Here is a 17,304-nt window from a genome sequence, read left to right on the forward strand (position 1 = left end):
TTTTGTCACTGGCCTCTTGGCACAAGTTGTAACACACATCTTATTTTCAAGTTAGGTGGAATTACTATTGAATATTTCTCCAAAAGGTAATATATATCTGCATTAACCATTTGAGGAAAATGTTTTAAATTCGTGATGAATGTGTTGTGAGTGCTAAGAACCCCCGATCTTTCCACCCCACTCGGGATGAGATCCAGCGTCAGTCCCACAGCTTTCCCACATGATGTCACTGTGGACTCTGTCTCTGCTCTAATTCCCTCCGGGCTTCTCAGGGCTGGTGCGGACTTCCTCGCTGTTCCTAAAACACGCCAAGGCCAGCGTGCCTTTGGCTTGTGCCCTTGATGGCCTCGTACGCAGGACACCTGTTTCCCCGTGCGTACCTGCAGGGCGCAGGTTTCACTCCACTGAGGTCTTTGCTCCGAGGACACCTTAGCAGTGAGACCTCCTACCCTCTTTATCCCGTGTCCTGCTTTATTAATTTCCACGTTGCTTAGCTCTGTGTGACGTGTTCTTAACGCTTATGCTGATGGTCTGCCCTCCCAGCCCCCAACTTCCTACACCCGCACACAAGTGCTAGGAAATAAAGGATTCTCGGGAATCAGGGATTTTGAGTACATCGAAATTGCTTCCTAGGGGCATAAAAGTTTCATGAATTCCTGTTTTTCAAAAGAGTATAGCTTACGTTTCAATAGAAGTGTTTTTTTCCTGAGCAGTTAGTCTATTCAATAAATTTTTGAGTACTGTACTCAAAATCAATTGACAGAGTACGTGGCTTCTAGACTTAATTTTCCCTTGAACCTATTAAGCGGTACTTTCGGAGGACAAATAATTATTTTGGAAGCCTTGTGTTCCCATTGTGTAATATTTTGCATCTTGAAATTTGACAGAGTGCTCTCCGACTCATAGGGCGGTGGACAAATCCAAATCTATTTTATACTGTCTTTGATTCCTCAGGTACTGTGATACTTAGTTGATTTCATTTTGAAGGTGCATAGAGCCCAATAATTTTTCATAAAATGTTTAGTAATTGGATTCCTTTGGCTTAGGGATATACTAGGCTTCTCTCAATTTTACACAAAGACAATATAAATATAACATATACTTTATAAATACATGAAATGTAAGTAGGTGTTAATATATAAAGTATGTATGTATATATACTTGTATGTATGTCTATGTGTATAAGATATAGATCTATAAGGTGTATGTGTGCGTGTGTATATATATATATATATATATATATATATATATATATATACACCTAGTAAAATGGTATATATATCTAATAAAGTGGTATGGTTAGAACTATCCCTTTAGGAAATAACTGAGAATATAAAAACCAGTTTTCTCATCACATTGTCACATCTTCAGTCTTTCTTGGCTATCCCTTTTTTTATCTTTAAAGATTTATTTATTTTTGGCTGCCTTGGATCTTAGCTGCAGCACACGGGATCTTTGTTGAGGCGTGTGGGATCTTTCGTTGTGGTGTGCGGGCTTCTCTCTAGTTGTGGCATGCATGTTTTCTCTCTCTAGTTGTGGCACGTGGGCTCTGTAGATGTGGCACGCGGATTCCAGGGCGCGTGGGCTCTGTAGTTTGCGGCACGCGGGCTCTAGTTGAGACACTCGAGCTCAGTAGTTGTGGCACATGGGCTTAGTTGCCCCACAGCGTGTGGGATCTTAGTTCCCTGACCAGGGATCGAACCCGTGTCCCCTGCCTTGTAAGGCGGATTCTTTACCCCTGGACCACCAGGGAAGTCCCCCCAGTCATCCTTCTGTCACATCAGTCTCTCTGCTGAATGCAGCACTTACCGCTATTTGACAGTTTTCTTCGTTAATCTTTTATTATTTATCTTGCCCTCTAGTTGTAAGATCCATGAGAGCAGGGAGTTTATCTTACTTGGTGCTGTCTTAGAAAACTGGGAGCAGCGCCTGGCATACCGGCATAAAGTGGATGTTTAATAAATGTGTTTGACTGACGAAAGGAGCTCTAATGTTGATTTTATCCAAATTGCACATAGCACTAAGAGGTCAGGGTGTCATCAGAGCCCTACCTAGTTCTCCTTAAGGAATTGAGAATTTCACTGTGGAAGATTTTTTGCAGACAGGTCACAAAAAAGTATCATCATATTTGTATTTGTAGGAGTTAAGATAATTCTAGCCATTGTATCAAACCAAGCAAAATAACAATGGTTCAAATACAATAGAAGTTTATTCTCTCTTGCATAAAATCTGAAGCAAGTACTCTGGATCACTTAATGGACAGTTTTCCTCTAAGCAGGGATCCAGGGATCCAGGCCCCTCCACTTTATGGCTCAGTTGTCTAACCTTCGGCGCAAAGCTTCCGTGGTCTTCCAACAGAGACTCTTGATGCAAAGGGAAGGTCTCGGCGGCTCTGTAGAAGATGCATATAAGGAGGGTGTGGGCACAGCATCCATCAGTTCTGTTTGTTCATACCCTGAAGGCGTGAAGTCAGTTGTGTGGGCACCTATGTGACTGTAAGGGAAGTTGGGAAATGCAATCCAGCTGTACTCCCTGGAAGAGGAGGACATTGGTGAATAGCTCACCAGTCTCAGCCATTTTTTGGTGTTTTATTGTATAGAGACCTAAGTGCATTTGCATTTGGATGTCACGTGGCTTTTATAACTTCTTTTTAGAGAGTTAAACATTACTTGTGGGGTAATGTCTTTAATTCCGAGTGAGGCTTTCTTGCCAAACCAACTATTTATATTTGTTCAAAAAGAAGGCAGCTTAGGATCGTCCATGGATCCCATAGGAATCTTTTCTCCTTGGCTTCAAACGCTCATTTCCCTGACGCCACGCTCCCTTGAGCATTTTTACAGCTGGGGTAACTGCCCACGGTCCCTCTGGAGCTCATCAGAGTTGCTGTCTAATTGGTCCGAGAAACTGCCTTCTCGTGTCACGAGCGGCTCCCCTCCATCTCCAGGGGTCTCCACTTCCAGAGCACCGGTCCCACGTGGTCCTGGAAAGCACGAGAACTCAAGTTTTAGTAGCTGTAGAATACGATCAGTATTGCTGTATGGATAATCACCAATTTTACTAAAAAATATATTTATTGGGTTGGTTTTTGTATCAGACAATGAAGCTATGGTGATATTAAAGTTTCTTAGGGTGTTTCCTGTTTCAATAAGGGAGAAGATGGGTGTCACAGCTGGGTTAGAATATGGCCCCAATAACAAATTTCTGGAGTCCAGGCGCAGAGTGCAGTGGGCATAGATTTTGGAGCCTTGTACCTGGGAGCTTCGGACAAGCCACTTGAGCTGTTTGAGCTTCTGTTTCTTCGTCCATTAAGTGCAGTATCTGGGCGCTTGATAAGTATTAGAACAAACAGGCATCAAATATTCACCACGCTGCTCACTAGGTAGCACACGTGCCCCAGATGATGGGGGAATTATTCCTAACGTGAGGAGAAGATGCACATAGGGTTAGGATTTCTGTAGGTGAAGTGCTACCCAGAAGGTGACTTTTCAGTTACCTGACTCAGTGCCAAAATTTGCCATGTATTTTATTGAAAATATCTTGGACTAAGTGATCTAGACATTTTTTTTGAAATTCCTCAGAGAAAGATGTGCTTTTCACCTCACTGGTTATTGATAGCTGCAAATAAACTGAAAAGGAAGAGGGATTATATGGGTGTGTGTGTGTGTGTGTGTGTGTGTGTGTGTGTTTGGAGTGAGAATGGAGTGGCTGTCACGTGAAAACCATCATAAAACTGTGTTTTTTAACAGACAACAGGACACTTTCTTTGGTGATATATACATGTTAATTAACTACCTCGGTATTTCTGTGGAAGATTATATAGTTTGTTTTATTTTTGGTCCCAGATAAACATTTTCATCTTGAAAAACTACAGCTGTCTTTCAGAGGACAGACGTTTAGTGGTTCTGATATTTATTATAGAACTATTCTCACTGTGCCAGGTGTCTTTCTTTAAGGTGATGAAATTAGTTGACTAGCTTATTTGTGTGTGTCCCTGCACCCACATACTTTATCTCTGATTGTCAGATGTTAGGGGTATTGTATAATATATCAGGCAAGATTTCGTTCTGCAAGAGTTAACTACCGGAAAAGGAGTTGCTTTTTGTCTCTTACATTATGAGGTTCTCTCTCAATTCATTTTATCTTTTTTTTTTTTTTTAAAACAAAAAAGTCCTCTTCCGTAAGGAACATAAGGCAGTAATGACCTCAAGCAATGCTAGCTTGGAATGTTGTAAGGGTCATATGATGGAACGTGGGGTGAGGGAGTTAAAGAAGTTTTCTGTTTTACAGAGATTTAATAATGATTCTTGGATATGTGATCTCAGAATTGCAAATACTGGTTATTACCATAACATTTAGCTTATAAATAGTAAATGATTTTGTAAAGAACCTACAAGACAATGAAAAATCGACCTCACTAATGTTGCACCGTATATCACAAAAAGATGCAAAAAGTGGTGGTGTATCTCAAACAATTCAGAAGGAATGAAAACTTTATTGGATGACTCTAAAAGTGGCATTGTGATGTCAAAACCGTTGATACTGGAGATGCAGATGTAAAGTTTTAATAAATGTGTTTTATGAAAGAGTGAGAAATTGTTTTAAATGGCTGTTTTTCTATATGATTTTGAAAGTTGTACAAGAAACTACATTAATAAATTGATATAAGCAGACATTTCAGAGTTTCATCAGTATTCGTGAGGGTTTTCAAGTCAACCAATAAGTCAATAAATACAGTACAGTTCAATGCTTAAGTGTATTCAGTACAGGGCCAGGCAGCCAGCAATCTCTCTCTGCCACCTTTTCACTGTGTGATCTTGCTGCAGATCGCTTAACTTTTCTGTGTCTTAGTTCCTCTTACCTAAAATAGTCGTAATAATAACCTACTCCGTGAGATTCTTGTTAGAACAGGACTGGTGCACAGGTGATCTTACTGTTGCTTTACACAGCCTTACATTTTGGAATAGGTGGTGCTTAGATCGTACACTTTCTCCTCATACTAAAGGATCCCACTTTTCTGTTTTGCAGTGAAGTTCACATGAGTTTCCTATTCAGTGCTTTCTATGAATGTCCGATAGAAAAGGCTTCTTAAAAGTATTTGCTTGAAGACGTCGATCATGTGACTGACAGCCTTTCAGTCAGTTTACTAGTTTTGCTTATTTATTTTCCTGAACGGGTCTGAGTTGTTCTGTTTGTGTTCCCGTTTATCCTTATTTCATAAATGTAGGGATTAAATTTTAGATTGTAATTCATGCAACTGTAGCCAAGGAAGTTTACGGTTCATTCATAGGTTACCAACCCTAAAAAACATGCGGGTAGCCTTTCTGCCCTGGGGAGAGGGCTGGGCCACCACTACATTTCAGGAGCTATTTCTAACATATAAAGGTTTATGTTTGGACAGAAAAGTGAAATTTTAATGTACATAAACTATATCTTAACATCCAGTCCTCTCTGTTACACCTCGCTCCAAAACATTATTTTAAGGTAGGAAAGTAGCAAGGAATTTTTGGAATAAAGCATGACCGCACTTGCAGCACTCCCTCCCCTCCCGCAAGAGGTGGTTGTTCAAACCGCCCTCTAGGATGGCAGGAGTCACGCAGCTCGTGTCCTGGCCAAATACATGCACGACGATTGTGGAGGCTTTTACGGCCAAATATAGCGAGGCTCTTGACACAAAAGCACAAATGCCCCAAGGTGCTACCACTTGGCGAGAATTCTCAGCTATGAACATTTGAATGTTTATAAAAGACGGTAATTGCACACTAAGCCTACCATGACAGTGAGGCTGTTTATTTTGCAAAATTTGGTACAGCAGTCTAAGCAGTGAGCTCTTCCATATAAATATATGATTTATTTAAAATGTAAGACGCGGGCTTCCCTGGTGGCGCAGTGGTTGAGAGTCCGCCTGCCGATGCAGGGGACACGGGTTCGTGCCCCGGTCCGGGAAGATCCCACGTGCCGCGGAGCGGCTGGGCCCGTGAGCCATGGCCGCTGCGCCTGCGCGTCCGGAGCCTGTGCTCCACAACGGGAGAGGCCACAACAGTGAGAGGCCCGCGTACCGCAAAAAAATAAATAAATAAATAAATAAATAAATAAAAATAAAAAATAAAATAAAATAAAATGTAAGACGCAGGGACGTCCCTGCCCGTCCAGTGGTTGAGGCTTCACCTTCCAATGCAGAGTGTGAGGGTTCGTTCCATCCCTGCTCGGGGAGCTAAGATCCCACATGCCTCGGGGCCAAAAAAGCCCAAACATGAAACGGAAGCAGTATTGAAACAAATTCAGTAAAGACTTTAAGAATGGTCCACATCAAAAAAATCTTTAAAAAATACAATATAATATGTAGACTTCGGGGGAAAATATATATATAATAAGTAAAGCACTCTAATGGTGGTGTTAGGTATGAGAGTGTCAAAAGTAAGTTAGCTGGGTTTTTTTCCCCATTGAATTTGGAAACTGTCTGACCTAAGATGGAAAAATGGCGGAGGGAATGGAAAGAGAGAGAGACAGCTGCAGGTGGATTCTACAAGTCATTTCATTTAGTCACTGGACAATGTTACATTCATTTGACAGAGGAAACTAAGGTGCACAGAAGTTAATCAACTTGCTCGGGGTCGCCTGACTTAGCAGGAAGTTGAACAGAAGGTAATTTGATATGTAAAATGAGACTTATGTCTCTTGAGCCTGCCAGGAAGCTGGGAGAATATTAAGTTCTTACAAATTGCTGATCTTTTGGCAGGTTTCTCCAGTAAATATAAAGCAAATTTTTGTTGAGCCGTTCCTTTAAAGCGTGGTCATACCAACATTTAAAAATGTGTACATGTATTTTAATGAGACATATTATTAAATCTATCAGTTTATTAAATTATTATCTCATGACCCTTTGGGGAAAGCTTTGTTTCTTGCCTTTATGTATATTTACAAACAAAAGAAATTGTATACCGTGCAGAAGAAATCTTTCTCTTTGCTTTGTGGAATACTGATGGATGAAGTATTATTTCAAGGATGAGTGCTGGGTCTTGAGGACGTCTTAATGGGATATGAGAGAAGTAAAAATGATTTCTGATGAATAATACTCAGGAGTCCAAATGCTTACTTTTTCTGGTGTTCCTAAAGAAATATTATGGGTTAGAGAAATAAAAGTTGACCATAGTATAAAGTGGTCTTTAAAATGAGCTACCAAATAATATTCCTGCCTCTGCTGTATGTAGAAATAGGTCAGAGCGTGTCGGAACTCGTCGTGTTAGAACAGATTAGTTTTAGTAAAAGAAGAGCTCTCGTGTGTGTGTGTGTGTGTGTGTGTACACACACACACACACACACACACACACACAGAATATGACCTGCTTTTAAAGCACAACCTTAGTCCTACCGTGGGTGAAGGAGCAGTGTCTGGAGCTGGGTGGTGACTGGTCCCTAAGGCCCTTTCTGAGAGCAGCTCAGTCCCTGCTGGCACCCAGACTAGATTCGAGCTGCAGGCATCCAGAGCTGGGAGACGCCACATGCGGTAGTTTGTGGCCGACACCCTTCTGTCTGGTTCTGGGTGCCAGGCTCTCCTTTGAGTGCTTCATACCCAGTCGTTCACTTAATCCTCACAACACAAGTTTTCGATAAATGATGAATGAGTGGATAATATAGGAGACTGTATTTTCACTGACACCTCAGGAGAAAATGGGAAATGTGTCCAGGAATATACCAGCTCCTCCCCTCGGAGCCTGAAAGTATGAGCGTGGAAAGCGCTCACAGAACTCCAGGGTTGATCTGGGGCAAACAGCACTCATTTGGGTAAATTCTTAGTGTTGCATCTTAACATGAAGCTGGCGTTCAGTCACTAAGTGTGATGCTTAATGTACCTTTTAGTACTGTTGTTACGCAGGGTGAACTGCCAGGGAGGATTGGAGAGGGTCTAACCATTACCCCAAACCTTGTGTGTTCTGTTGTAGCTATTTCTTGAAATAAAAGTGATTCTGGGGTTAGTTGGGAAACTTTTAGTGACATAAATTTCAACTGATGGTGACAGTGTATTTTGGTTTTGTTTAGTTGTGAACTGTTGGAATTCTCAGCAGTCCTACCAGGCAAATGCCTCATGGAACATACAACTCTACTATGTTTCCATTACACAACCAGTGATATACCAGCCCTTTCTTGTGGAGCTGGAAAACATACACTTAAGAAGTTTTTTGGGGGGAGAGAAGGAAGGGGAAGAGAGGAAATGCCCTAGTCTCTACTATGTTAGCACCACTTTGAGGAATTTTACCAGTTCAGCAAAGTATTTACTTAGTGGTGTCAGAGATTTCAAGGCGTCCTCACTCACTGAATTTATGTTCAAAACAGAGTTCATTTATTAGCCGGTACTTTTATAAATGCCAATCATTAGATTAATTAATAAATCAAAGGCTCTCAAATGCCTGTACTTATATGAACCTTAAGTCTTCTGTAGTACTTTTTTTTTTTTGCGGTACGCGGGCCTCTCACTGTTGTGGCCTCTCCCGTTGCGGAGCACAGGCTCCGGACGCGCAGGCTCAGCGGCCACGGCTCACGGGCCCAGCCGCTCCGCGGCACGTGGGATCCTCCCGGACCGGGGCACGAACCCGCGTCCCCCGCATCGTCAGGCGGACTCTCAACCACTGCGCCACCAGGGAAGCCCAGTACTTCTTACTTAAAGCTAATTGTTATAGCACCCCTGTTTCTCCCAAAAAAGTAAACAAAACAAGCTCTCATTTAATTGATACCCAGATTTTACAAAACTGTGATTAATATTGTTTATGCTTACTTTACGCAGTTAAGAATCTGATTTACATACATATTACCATTGTTGTTTCTTATGTAATTAATAGTGTTTCTGGTGAAACTATGACTCAGTCATTTGCCTGACACTAGTTAATGTACAGTTGTGGTTCACAAGTGCCCTCTTTTTAGGAATATAGATCGCTTGATCCAGGAAAAACGTGAGCAGTGATATATTCGTACAATCAAATATGAAAATAAAAGCGCTTAAATGACAAAAAGAAAAATATAAGAGGTTTCCTTGAATTGTGTTCGTAATGAATTGCTGTTAAATATTGAATATGTTGGTGTTAAGATCAAAATGTACAAAATATATTAATTTCCCCTTTATTTAATTATTATTTAATTTTATTCAGGGAACTAGTACGCACAGCCCCGGCTTCAAACAGTTTTCTTTCTGTTGAGCAGAATTTCTGCTGTAAGCGGTGGCTAGAGCCGCAAGGTAATCCCCAGCTCCGTTTAACCTGAAATCTGATGAAACAGCATATAGTGATAGTCAGTTTAAAAGGCCCTGGGTCAAGCGCAGGAAAGCGGGGGCAAGTGAGGCTTTCGTCCTTGGCGTGTGGCCCCCTGCTTTGGTATGTTTTGCTCAGACAGGGAGTCGCTGGCTCCCAGCTTTCGGCGTTACCCTTTTGCCCTGAGGTTGAACGCGGCGCCGGTGCCTGTGTTTGCGCCCTGCCTCCCAGCTCCTGGCTGGTTCGCTTCCCTCTGAAAGAGCCGCTTCCTCCCTTCGGCCTGGGCTCCAGGTCTCGGGTCTGTAGAGCGTGAGGCTGGGCCGCACGCGTGCATTTCAGGCTCTCTTCTCTCGAGGCAGACGAGCTCCGCGCCCCTCCCGTTCCACAGCCGGGCCGACGTGGCCTGTTGACGGCGTTTAATCGCGGGACTCTCATCCCCGTCTATGGGGAAGAATGCGAAGCTTTCTCAAGCATGGCAGCTGTTCTCATACAAAGAGAGATTTAGCCAATACCGACTTGTATATGCGTTAACTTTGACATCATTTCATTGTCGGCGAAGAACACAAGTGGTGGTGGGGAGATAAAAAGCCACGCTTAAAAAACTACGTTTGAGGGAGTTCCCTGGCGGTCCGGTAGTTCGGACTCCGCGCTTCCACTGCAGGGGACCGGGGTTCGATCCCCGGTCGGGGAGCTCAGATCCTGCAAGCCGTGTAGCGTGGCCAAAAGCACACACACAGTGTTTGACTTATTTTTCTGTTGTGCATGACACCTACTACAATGACTCTTTGGGTGGTAGAATTTACGTTTGGAGTTGGGGGTGTCTTATTTGCCTTGATATTTCCTGCCCCTAACAGAGTGTCTGACATAGCAGATACTTAGTAAGTATTTATAAAGTAGAGCTGAATTCTTAAGAATGAAAGTGTTTCTTCTTTTCCCTTTACACACAGACTTTTTGGTTCTTAGCTTAACAAAGCCACATAATTCTGCTCTTTGTGGGTCTAAGTGAGCGTAGGTGAGTAGATTATGGAGTGTCTGTTCACACTCCACAGTCTCTTCAGAGCTTTAGAGCTCGAAGGCTCCTGTGCTTTCCCCGCGGTGCATTTAGTCAGGAAGGACGACCAGTTGACGGACACTGTCCTGCGAGACTTGAGTAAATAACTGTCTGGTGAGTAAAAATTCGTCAGGTGGATACATCTTTATTTGACATATTCAAGTTAATTTTTATTTATTTATTTTATTTTTTTTTTTTGCGGTACGCGGGCCTCTCACTGCCGTGGCCTCTCCCGCTGCGGAGCACAGGCTCCGGACGCGCAGGCGCAGCGGCCATGGCTCACGGGCCCAGCCGCTCCGCGGCACGTGGGATCCTCCCGGACCGGGGCACGAACCCGCGTCCCCTGCATCGGCAGGCGGACTCTCAACCACTGCGCCACCAGGGAAGCCCCAAGTTAATTTTTAAAAATCCCACTATGTGGCACATGTCGACCTGAGCCATCTCTAAAAAAGATAATCAATAGAAATCAGTTTATTGTTCTGTAATTACGTGTATTGACTGATGCCCTTTAAAGTCGCTGAGCTACGGAGTCCTGGTTCTCCAGTTGCCTTTTGTGGTGAGTGACTGCGTTGAACGAAACGTAGCCAAGATGAGGAAGGGTGTTCATCCTGGCTTTGAACACATTGTTTTAATATCTGACATGTATCACTCAGCTACAAGTAAAATACAGCTTGGCAAACTTTCGTCTTCAAACTGTTGCTGAGGAAATCCTGGAAATATTTCGCTCGTCTACGTTGTGCATAAAATACATAAATTCTCAAATTTGGGGGGTTTCGCCTGTTACTGGCAGGGAAATTGTTGTCTTCTCAGTTTTATCTATTTCAAAACATCTTCAATTATCAGTTAAAAAACATTCATAGTGAGATATACATCATTCTTGCAATGATTTTACACATTTGAATAAACATCTCACTTCTCTGAGCTTCTCCAGCATGTCTTTTTATCTGTTTATTTAGCATCTGTTTATATGCCCCATAATAAATTTATGTTTAAATCTTTTCTTTGTATACTTTGTCTCCCATAATGTTAAAAATATTATTTCTATGCAGACTATATTAAATGTTTTTTTTTCTGAAGGGGTATAATTTTACTTTTCAAATTTTTTTAATTTAATTTTTTTAAATTTTTTATGCAATTTAAAGGTTGCTTTCCATTTACAGTTATTACAAACTATAGGCTATATTCCCCACATTGTACAATACATCCTTGAGCCTGTCCCGTACCCAGTAGGTTGTACCTCCCTCTCCTCCACCCCCCACTGGTAACCACTGGTTTACTAGCTGCTCTCTGTCTCTGTGAGTCTGCTGCTCTTTTTGTTATATTCACTAGTTTGTTATACTTTTTTAGAGTCCACATGTAGGTGATGTCACACTACATTTGTCCTTCTCTGTCTGCCTTATTTCACCTAGCACAATGCCTTCCGAGTCCATCCGTGTGTTAAGTACTACGAAGTGTCATAATCTGTTGATTGAGTCAGGTCTGAATGGTTGTGGGTGTCAGGAGCCTGCATCACCTCCCCTGTGGCACTTACTCTAAACTGTGAAGTGGCCTCTTGGTGTTGGAAGGGGAGGAGGGGTGAGGGTCACAGGAGAGGAGGGGATATTGCCAAGGCAAGCTCTTACTTAAGTTTGATTTTGACAGTTAGTCTTTATTATTTATTATTCAGCAGCCCAATAGGATCAGTACGCCAGCAGGAAAGAAAGCTATTACCAGTGTGCGGGTGTCACTTAGCATGTGTCTTGAAATGCCAGGTTTCTGATTGGGCAGTAGTGTCTTCTACGTGTGATGCTGTAGATACATAGCGCCCTTTCTGAATTCAGAAGAATTGCTCATGACTTACGAGTGTAAGATTTTAAGGGCAGCGTTTTCTTAGCATCTCATTCGCTAGCTAGCACATAGTAAGAGGAAGAGGGCTCAGTAAATATTTGTTGAATGGGTGAATGTTTCCATTTTCAGTGCATTTTCTCTGCTGTATGGGGGGGTGATAGAAGCACTTGAGGGATGCTGAGGGAGTCTGTTCAGTAGACGCAATTTTTATTTGGAGCTTAAACGTGAACAAGTAGTATCTATGTGTCTGTGATAGGTAAATGTTGTCCATAACCTTCTCGACTCTGCGTTCTCCGAGAGCATACTTTCCTGTTTTCTCCGTAGTGCCTGTGTAGTTACTTGTATAACAATGCACTGTCTGTTCTAAGATGCTCATCTTTTTAACCTTTAAACATCAGTTGGGCATACATGAACCTCAAATCTGGTTTCTTATTTAAGCTGTCACTTGCCACAAAGTTGCATTTTGCTGGCTAACAGATAGTAGGAGACTAATTTGCTCATTGGTGTATAATTTGAAAGTTGTAGCGCGTTGGATTCCGTGCTCTTCACCGCCAAACCCACCTATTTAAGCGCTGAATTTAGTATGATTTAAGGCTCATCGAATGCCCATAAACCTTACAGATTCATTTGGTGATTTTTGGTAAATAGGACAGTGTTTAGTCGCGGTGAATTTTACAAATGCAGGACCCTTCCCGGCGTGGGGCAGAGTGGGGGCACCGTTTGTAGACGCGCCTTCCCGGGGCTCTCGGTTCCAGCCGTGACTCAGTTTCTCCTGCCTTCCCCAGCTTCCCGCAGACTTCACAAAGCTACACCTCACCGACAGCCTCCACCCGCAGGTGACTCACGTCTCGACCAGCCACTCAGGATGCAGCATCACCAGCGACTCTGGAAGCAGCAGTCTTTCTGATATCTACCAGGTAGCAAGGTGTTTTCCTTGTCATTTGCTTCATTTTCGTATATTCTGAGGAGTTCTGTGATTTTTCATGGATAGAATCTTAAAGGTAAATATATGTGTGTATATTATATGTGCACACATGGACATAAAATGTCAATGTTTATGCTTCACACAGACATGTAGTATGTTGTATGTTTGTTTTAGGAGGTCAAACTACAGTCTAAGTGCATTTGCCTCTGCTCTTACCAGTTACCGGAATTTTAAACGGAGTGGTTACAATGGAAATGTTTCACCGGACTGTAAATATTTTATTAATTTGACTGTAGGTATACTAGGTTGATGACCTTTCTTGAATAAAATTGTAGGGGAAAACTTCAGATTTATGCTTCCATACTAAGTTTTTCTTAATACAGTCTTGGGTGTGACAAAAGGAAGAGTTTATTAAGATTCAATCACTGAATTGTTTTTCTTGCATTATTTTTATTACCTATAGACTTACTTACATGTTTCAGATAAATTCTTATGATAATGATGGATAGAAAAGAAACTAGGATTATGGAATTTCAAAAATGTTTTAAAAGCAAAATAATTTTAATTGTTAAGGAATAGTTCATTGGCTTAGAAAATGCAAATTTAGGAAAAGTGGCTGAAATATGCAAAAAAAGGTCCTTTTTTTTGTTACAGCTAATATGGGATTTTGATGGTTTCAAACAAAAAGAATGTAATACTTTACAAAGTATAATTCTTGGCTCCTTAGGAATCGTGATACGAGATGGCCATAAAAGAACTTTTCTCTAACAGTATTACAGTGTTTCGGGATCACCGATATATTCAGGCAGTGCTCAGTTTCTATTTTTTAAAAAAATTACTGAAAGTATATAAACAGAATACCATCAGGGCAAAACATGTCTGTTTAAGTCCTAAATTTAGTAGATCTTAGAAAGTTAATTTTCTTTTCAGGAGGCATTAGGTACCCACTTTTCTGTAATTCATAGGTGTTGTGGAGAGCTCACTGGCTAATAAGTGATAGCCACAAATGCAATTATTTGCAGATTCTTAGCTGATTAAGAACTTTTTTTATTAGTTTGCGAAAAGAATCATACTCATCTGGCTCTTTAAAGTAACTTTTCAAGTTTCTACTTTGAGGCACTAAATGTTAACTTGTAATTAAAGCTTTAGGAAGTAGTCCCATTTTCAAATGTTAGAGGAGGAAAAGGTGGTGGATCAGGGTAAAATTATCCACCACCCCCCCCTTGCATAATGCCTGTTTTTAGAAGTTGATTTTTTTTGAACATTTATTCAAGAGTATCCCTTATAATAGAACAATGAACAGTGGAAGTAAAAGTTGTGCTTTAGCTTATGTTAATTGAAACATCATGATAGAGCCTTTGGCTTCTACACTTTGAGATGATCGCGCGCTTTAGAGATGTGTGGTGGGAACACAGCCTGGGGTTGTAGCAGTTGCCCCTGCCGCTGTCCGGGTGTAATTCCAGGCTGAATGGAGCCTGCTAGAAGGTAAATTTATAATAAGAATGAAGCGAGCCGTTCGTATACTTTACGGAGGCATATTCTGAGGGGAACTTCAGCTTTCTGTGGTATTACCTTGGGTAGGCTGGGGAAGGGTGTGGGGAGACTCTGGACGGCACCGTGGCTGTCCCCAGCCCCCATCAGGGTGTCTGAGGCTCCAGACCGTGGTGAGAACTCCACCTACTTCTATGGGGGCTGGAGTTTGCAGCCTGCAGTCCGGCTTTATCTTGGGCTGTAGTTGGAAAAGGGGAGCCCTGCGTATTTTGATTCATTCTAGTTGAGTTTCACAGCTGTTCATTTCAAACTTGATGACAGGCATGTAGCCCGGTAAGTTGGTATCCTTCCTAAGGAAAAATCCATAGATGTAACTCTTTGGTTGCCGACTGTATGACTGACATTGACTAGAGATCCCCTGTTGTCTTTAAATGAGAAATTCTAAAGGTGAGAAGCAATCTGCCCGGCGCGCCTGCTTTGGCGGCCAGCCTTGTGTTTGAATGCTCTGCTCTCTTCCTGCGAGTCAGGTGGATTCTTGAGCGGCTCCAGTGCCGGGCAGCTGTCCCCATGGCGACCGCTTTCCTGTGCACCCACTTCTGACTTGGGAGGAAGCCGTCACGTTGGAGCGAGTGTAGATGCTCAGGAGATGGATACAGAGCGGTTGGCGAGGAATGCCACGTGCCGGAGAAGGAAAGTTCGAATAGGTTTTCTGAGAGGGTTGGAGGAGAGGAACTCAAGAGCGAAGTGGAATCACTAGCTTATTTAAGAGAAGAAACCTCCTCTCTTTGAACAGGGGCGTAAGATGGTGGATTTGGAGTAGGGAGTTTGGGAGCTGCGGGAGTTTCTGCCTGGCGTCTCTGAGTTCCTTCTTTCAGAGTGAGAGGGTCGGCAGCTTTAGAGTCTCAAGGAGAGACACAGTTTGAAGTCACAGTTTCGGAGAGCAGGGGAGCAAACTGCCCAGAGCGTCGGAGGCTCCACTGGGCAGGTGCCCTCAAGTACAGAGTGATTTTCCTCCGCCCTGGTAAGTAGGTTTCTCCACAGTGAGCACAAGGAAAGCAAAGACTTGGCTTCCCCCGGGACGGACTCTTTATTCCAGGAGTGTAGCGGAAAGACAGACAGAGCCGCGCAGCACGCCAGGCTCCTTGGAACGCGGGGCTTTGTTTTTGCAGGCCTCCCGTCCAGAACGTTCTCTCCTTCTCGGCCTTCATTGCGAAGGACCGCGTTCTCAGAGAGTTCTTCCCTTCTTACCCTTTGAAGCGCAGGTCCTGCATGCTGGCCCCTTCCCTGGCTGGCCTGTTAGACGTTAAGTGAAGCGATTGTCCCTTTCCGAGCCACGTCTGTCCCCCGGCGTGACGGCTTCAGGAGGCAGGGGCTCCTCTGTCTTGTCTCGTCTTCTCTCTAGAGCCTGGAATAGGGCCAGGAAATCGTAGGCCTTCGGGAAGGGCGTGTGGGAGGAATGGGATTTCGGCGCTAGACTAGGGGCCAGAGCCGGAGTGTGAGAGCCTGCAGGACCGAGGGTCACGCTTGTTTTGGAAAAGGGCTGCCTTGGGAGGCAGTGAACGCAAGCTGGAAAGTAGGAGGTTACCGGCGACAGAAAGCAGAATGCCTACGTTGGTGACATGAGACAGTGCAATTTCCAGTCACGTCAGGTCCCGGCTAAATGGCGTGATTGTCAGAGCAGTGACTTAGGTGGACCGGAAATAACTGTACGAAAACAGGCAGATCGATGGAGCAGAGTTAAAGCGAAACGAAATTCATGTGTAAGGATGTAATGTGTAATAGAGGAAAACCTCAAATCAGCGAATGATGGATTATTCAGTAAATGGTCTTTGGGGGAGGGGGGCCCACTTTAATGACCATACTTCATATCATAATTAAGATTAAATTCCAGGTAAACTAAAGAGTTAGCAAACTTTTTTTTGTCTCTTTTGAAAAATATTTATTTACTTACTTACGGCTCTCCGCAGGGCATGTGGGATCTTAGTTCCCCAACCAGGGATCGAACCTGAGCCACAGCGGTGGGAGTGCCGAGTCCTAACCACTGCACCTCCAGGGGGTTCCCAAGAGCTAGCAAACTCTTAATGGTGTAATGAATGGTCAAAACTTTTAAGACTTAAAAGAGCAATTGTGAGACAAAGATTTAAAGTCAGACTTTTAACTCACTAATGCAAATTATAAGAAAAATACTTCACTCATAGCATAACAATATTCAAAGGACAAGAGTAGGTAATTTGCAGAAGAGAACATGCACGTGTCTATACCTTAAATAAAAATATTTAAGACATAAGTAATTGAGTATATGAGGATTTAAATATGAAACTATTTTTCCTATCAAATTAGCACAGACTTTCTTACTTATAATAAATATTTATAGATAGACATTCTTACACCTGTTAGGACTGTAACTTTTGGAAAGAAACCTAACAATTTACATTAAAAGCTTTAAAGAATTGTTCTTCTCCTGTAGGTAAGTCCTATATTGAAATTAAAAAAAAATTCCTAGTGTAATATTAGGAAGAGCATAAATTATGATACACAAACTGGACCTTAATGCAAGCGTTATACTTATTTCCAAATATACTTTCATACTTTCTGCATATATATGGCTTTGTCCGCAGTGTCTACTCACTTTGTTGTCTCAGTTAAATTAGCATCAGCGCTAGCCTTCGACATAAATTTCTAGCCTAGATTTATATCAGGGTCTGACTCAGGTGCTATTTGGGGTACATATGTATGTTTGAAATTCTGCACAAAGTTTGTTTCAAGATCAC

General features: G+C 42.5%; 1 protein-coding gene across 9 annotated transcripts in view; it reads left to right on the forward strand.

Moving 5' to 3' along the window:
- Positions 1 to 17,304, forward strand: part of RAPGEF2 (Rap guanine nucleotide exchange factor 2) — a 249,132-nt gene that overhangs the window by 181,267 nt on the left and 50,561 nt on the right. For all 9 annotated transcript variants that reach the window (XM_059066801.2, XM_059066802.2, XM_067035439.1 and 6 more), the window contains one exon: positions 12,903 to 13,034. In XM_059066801.2, the coding sequence (XP_058922784.1) occupies positions 12,903 to 13,034 (132 nt within the window). The remainder of the gene's footprint in view (positions 1 to 12,902; positions 13,035 to 17,304) is intronic.

This window comes from Kogia breviceps, chromosome 6, assembly GCF_026419965.1.
Source record: "Kogia breviceps isolate mKogBre1 chromosome 6, mKogBre1 haplotype 1, whole genome shotgun sequence".
NCBI lineage: Eukaryota > Metazoa > Chordata > Mammalia > Artiodactyla > Physeteridae > Kogia > Kogia breviceps.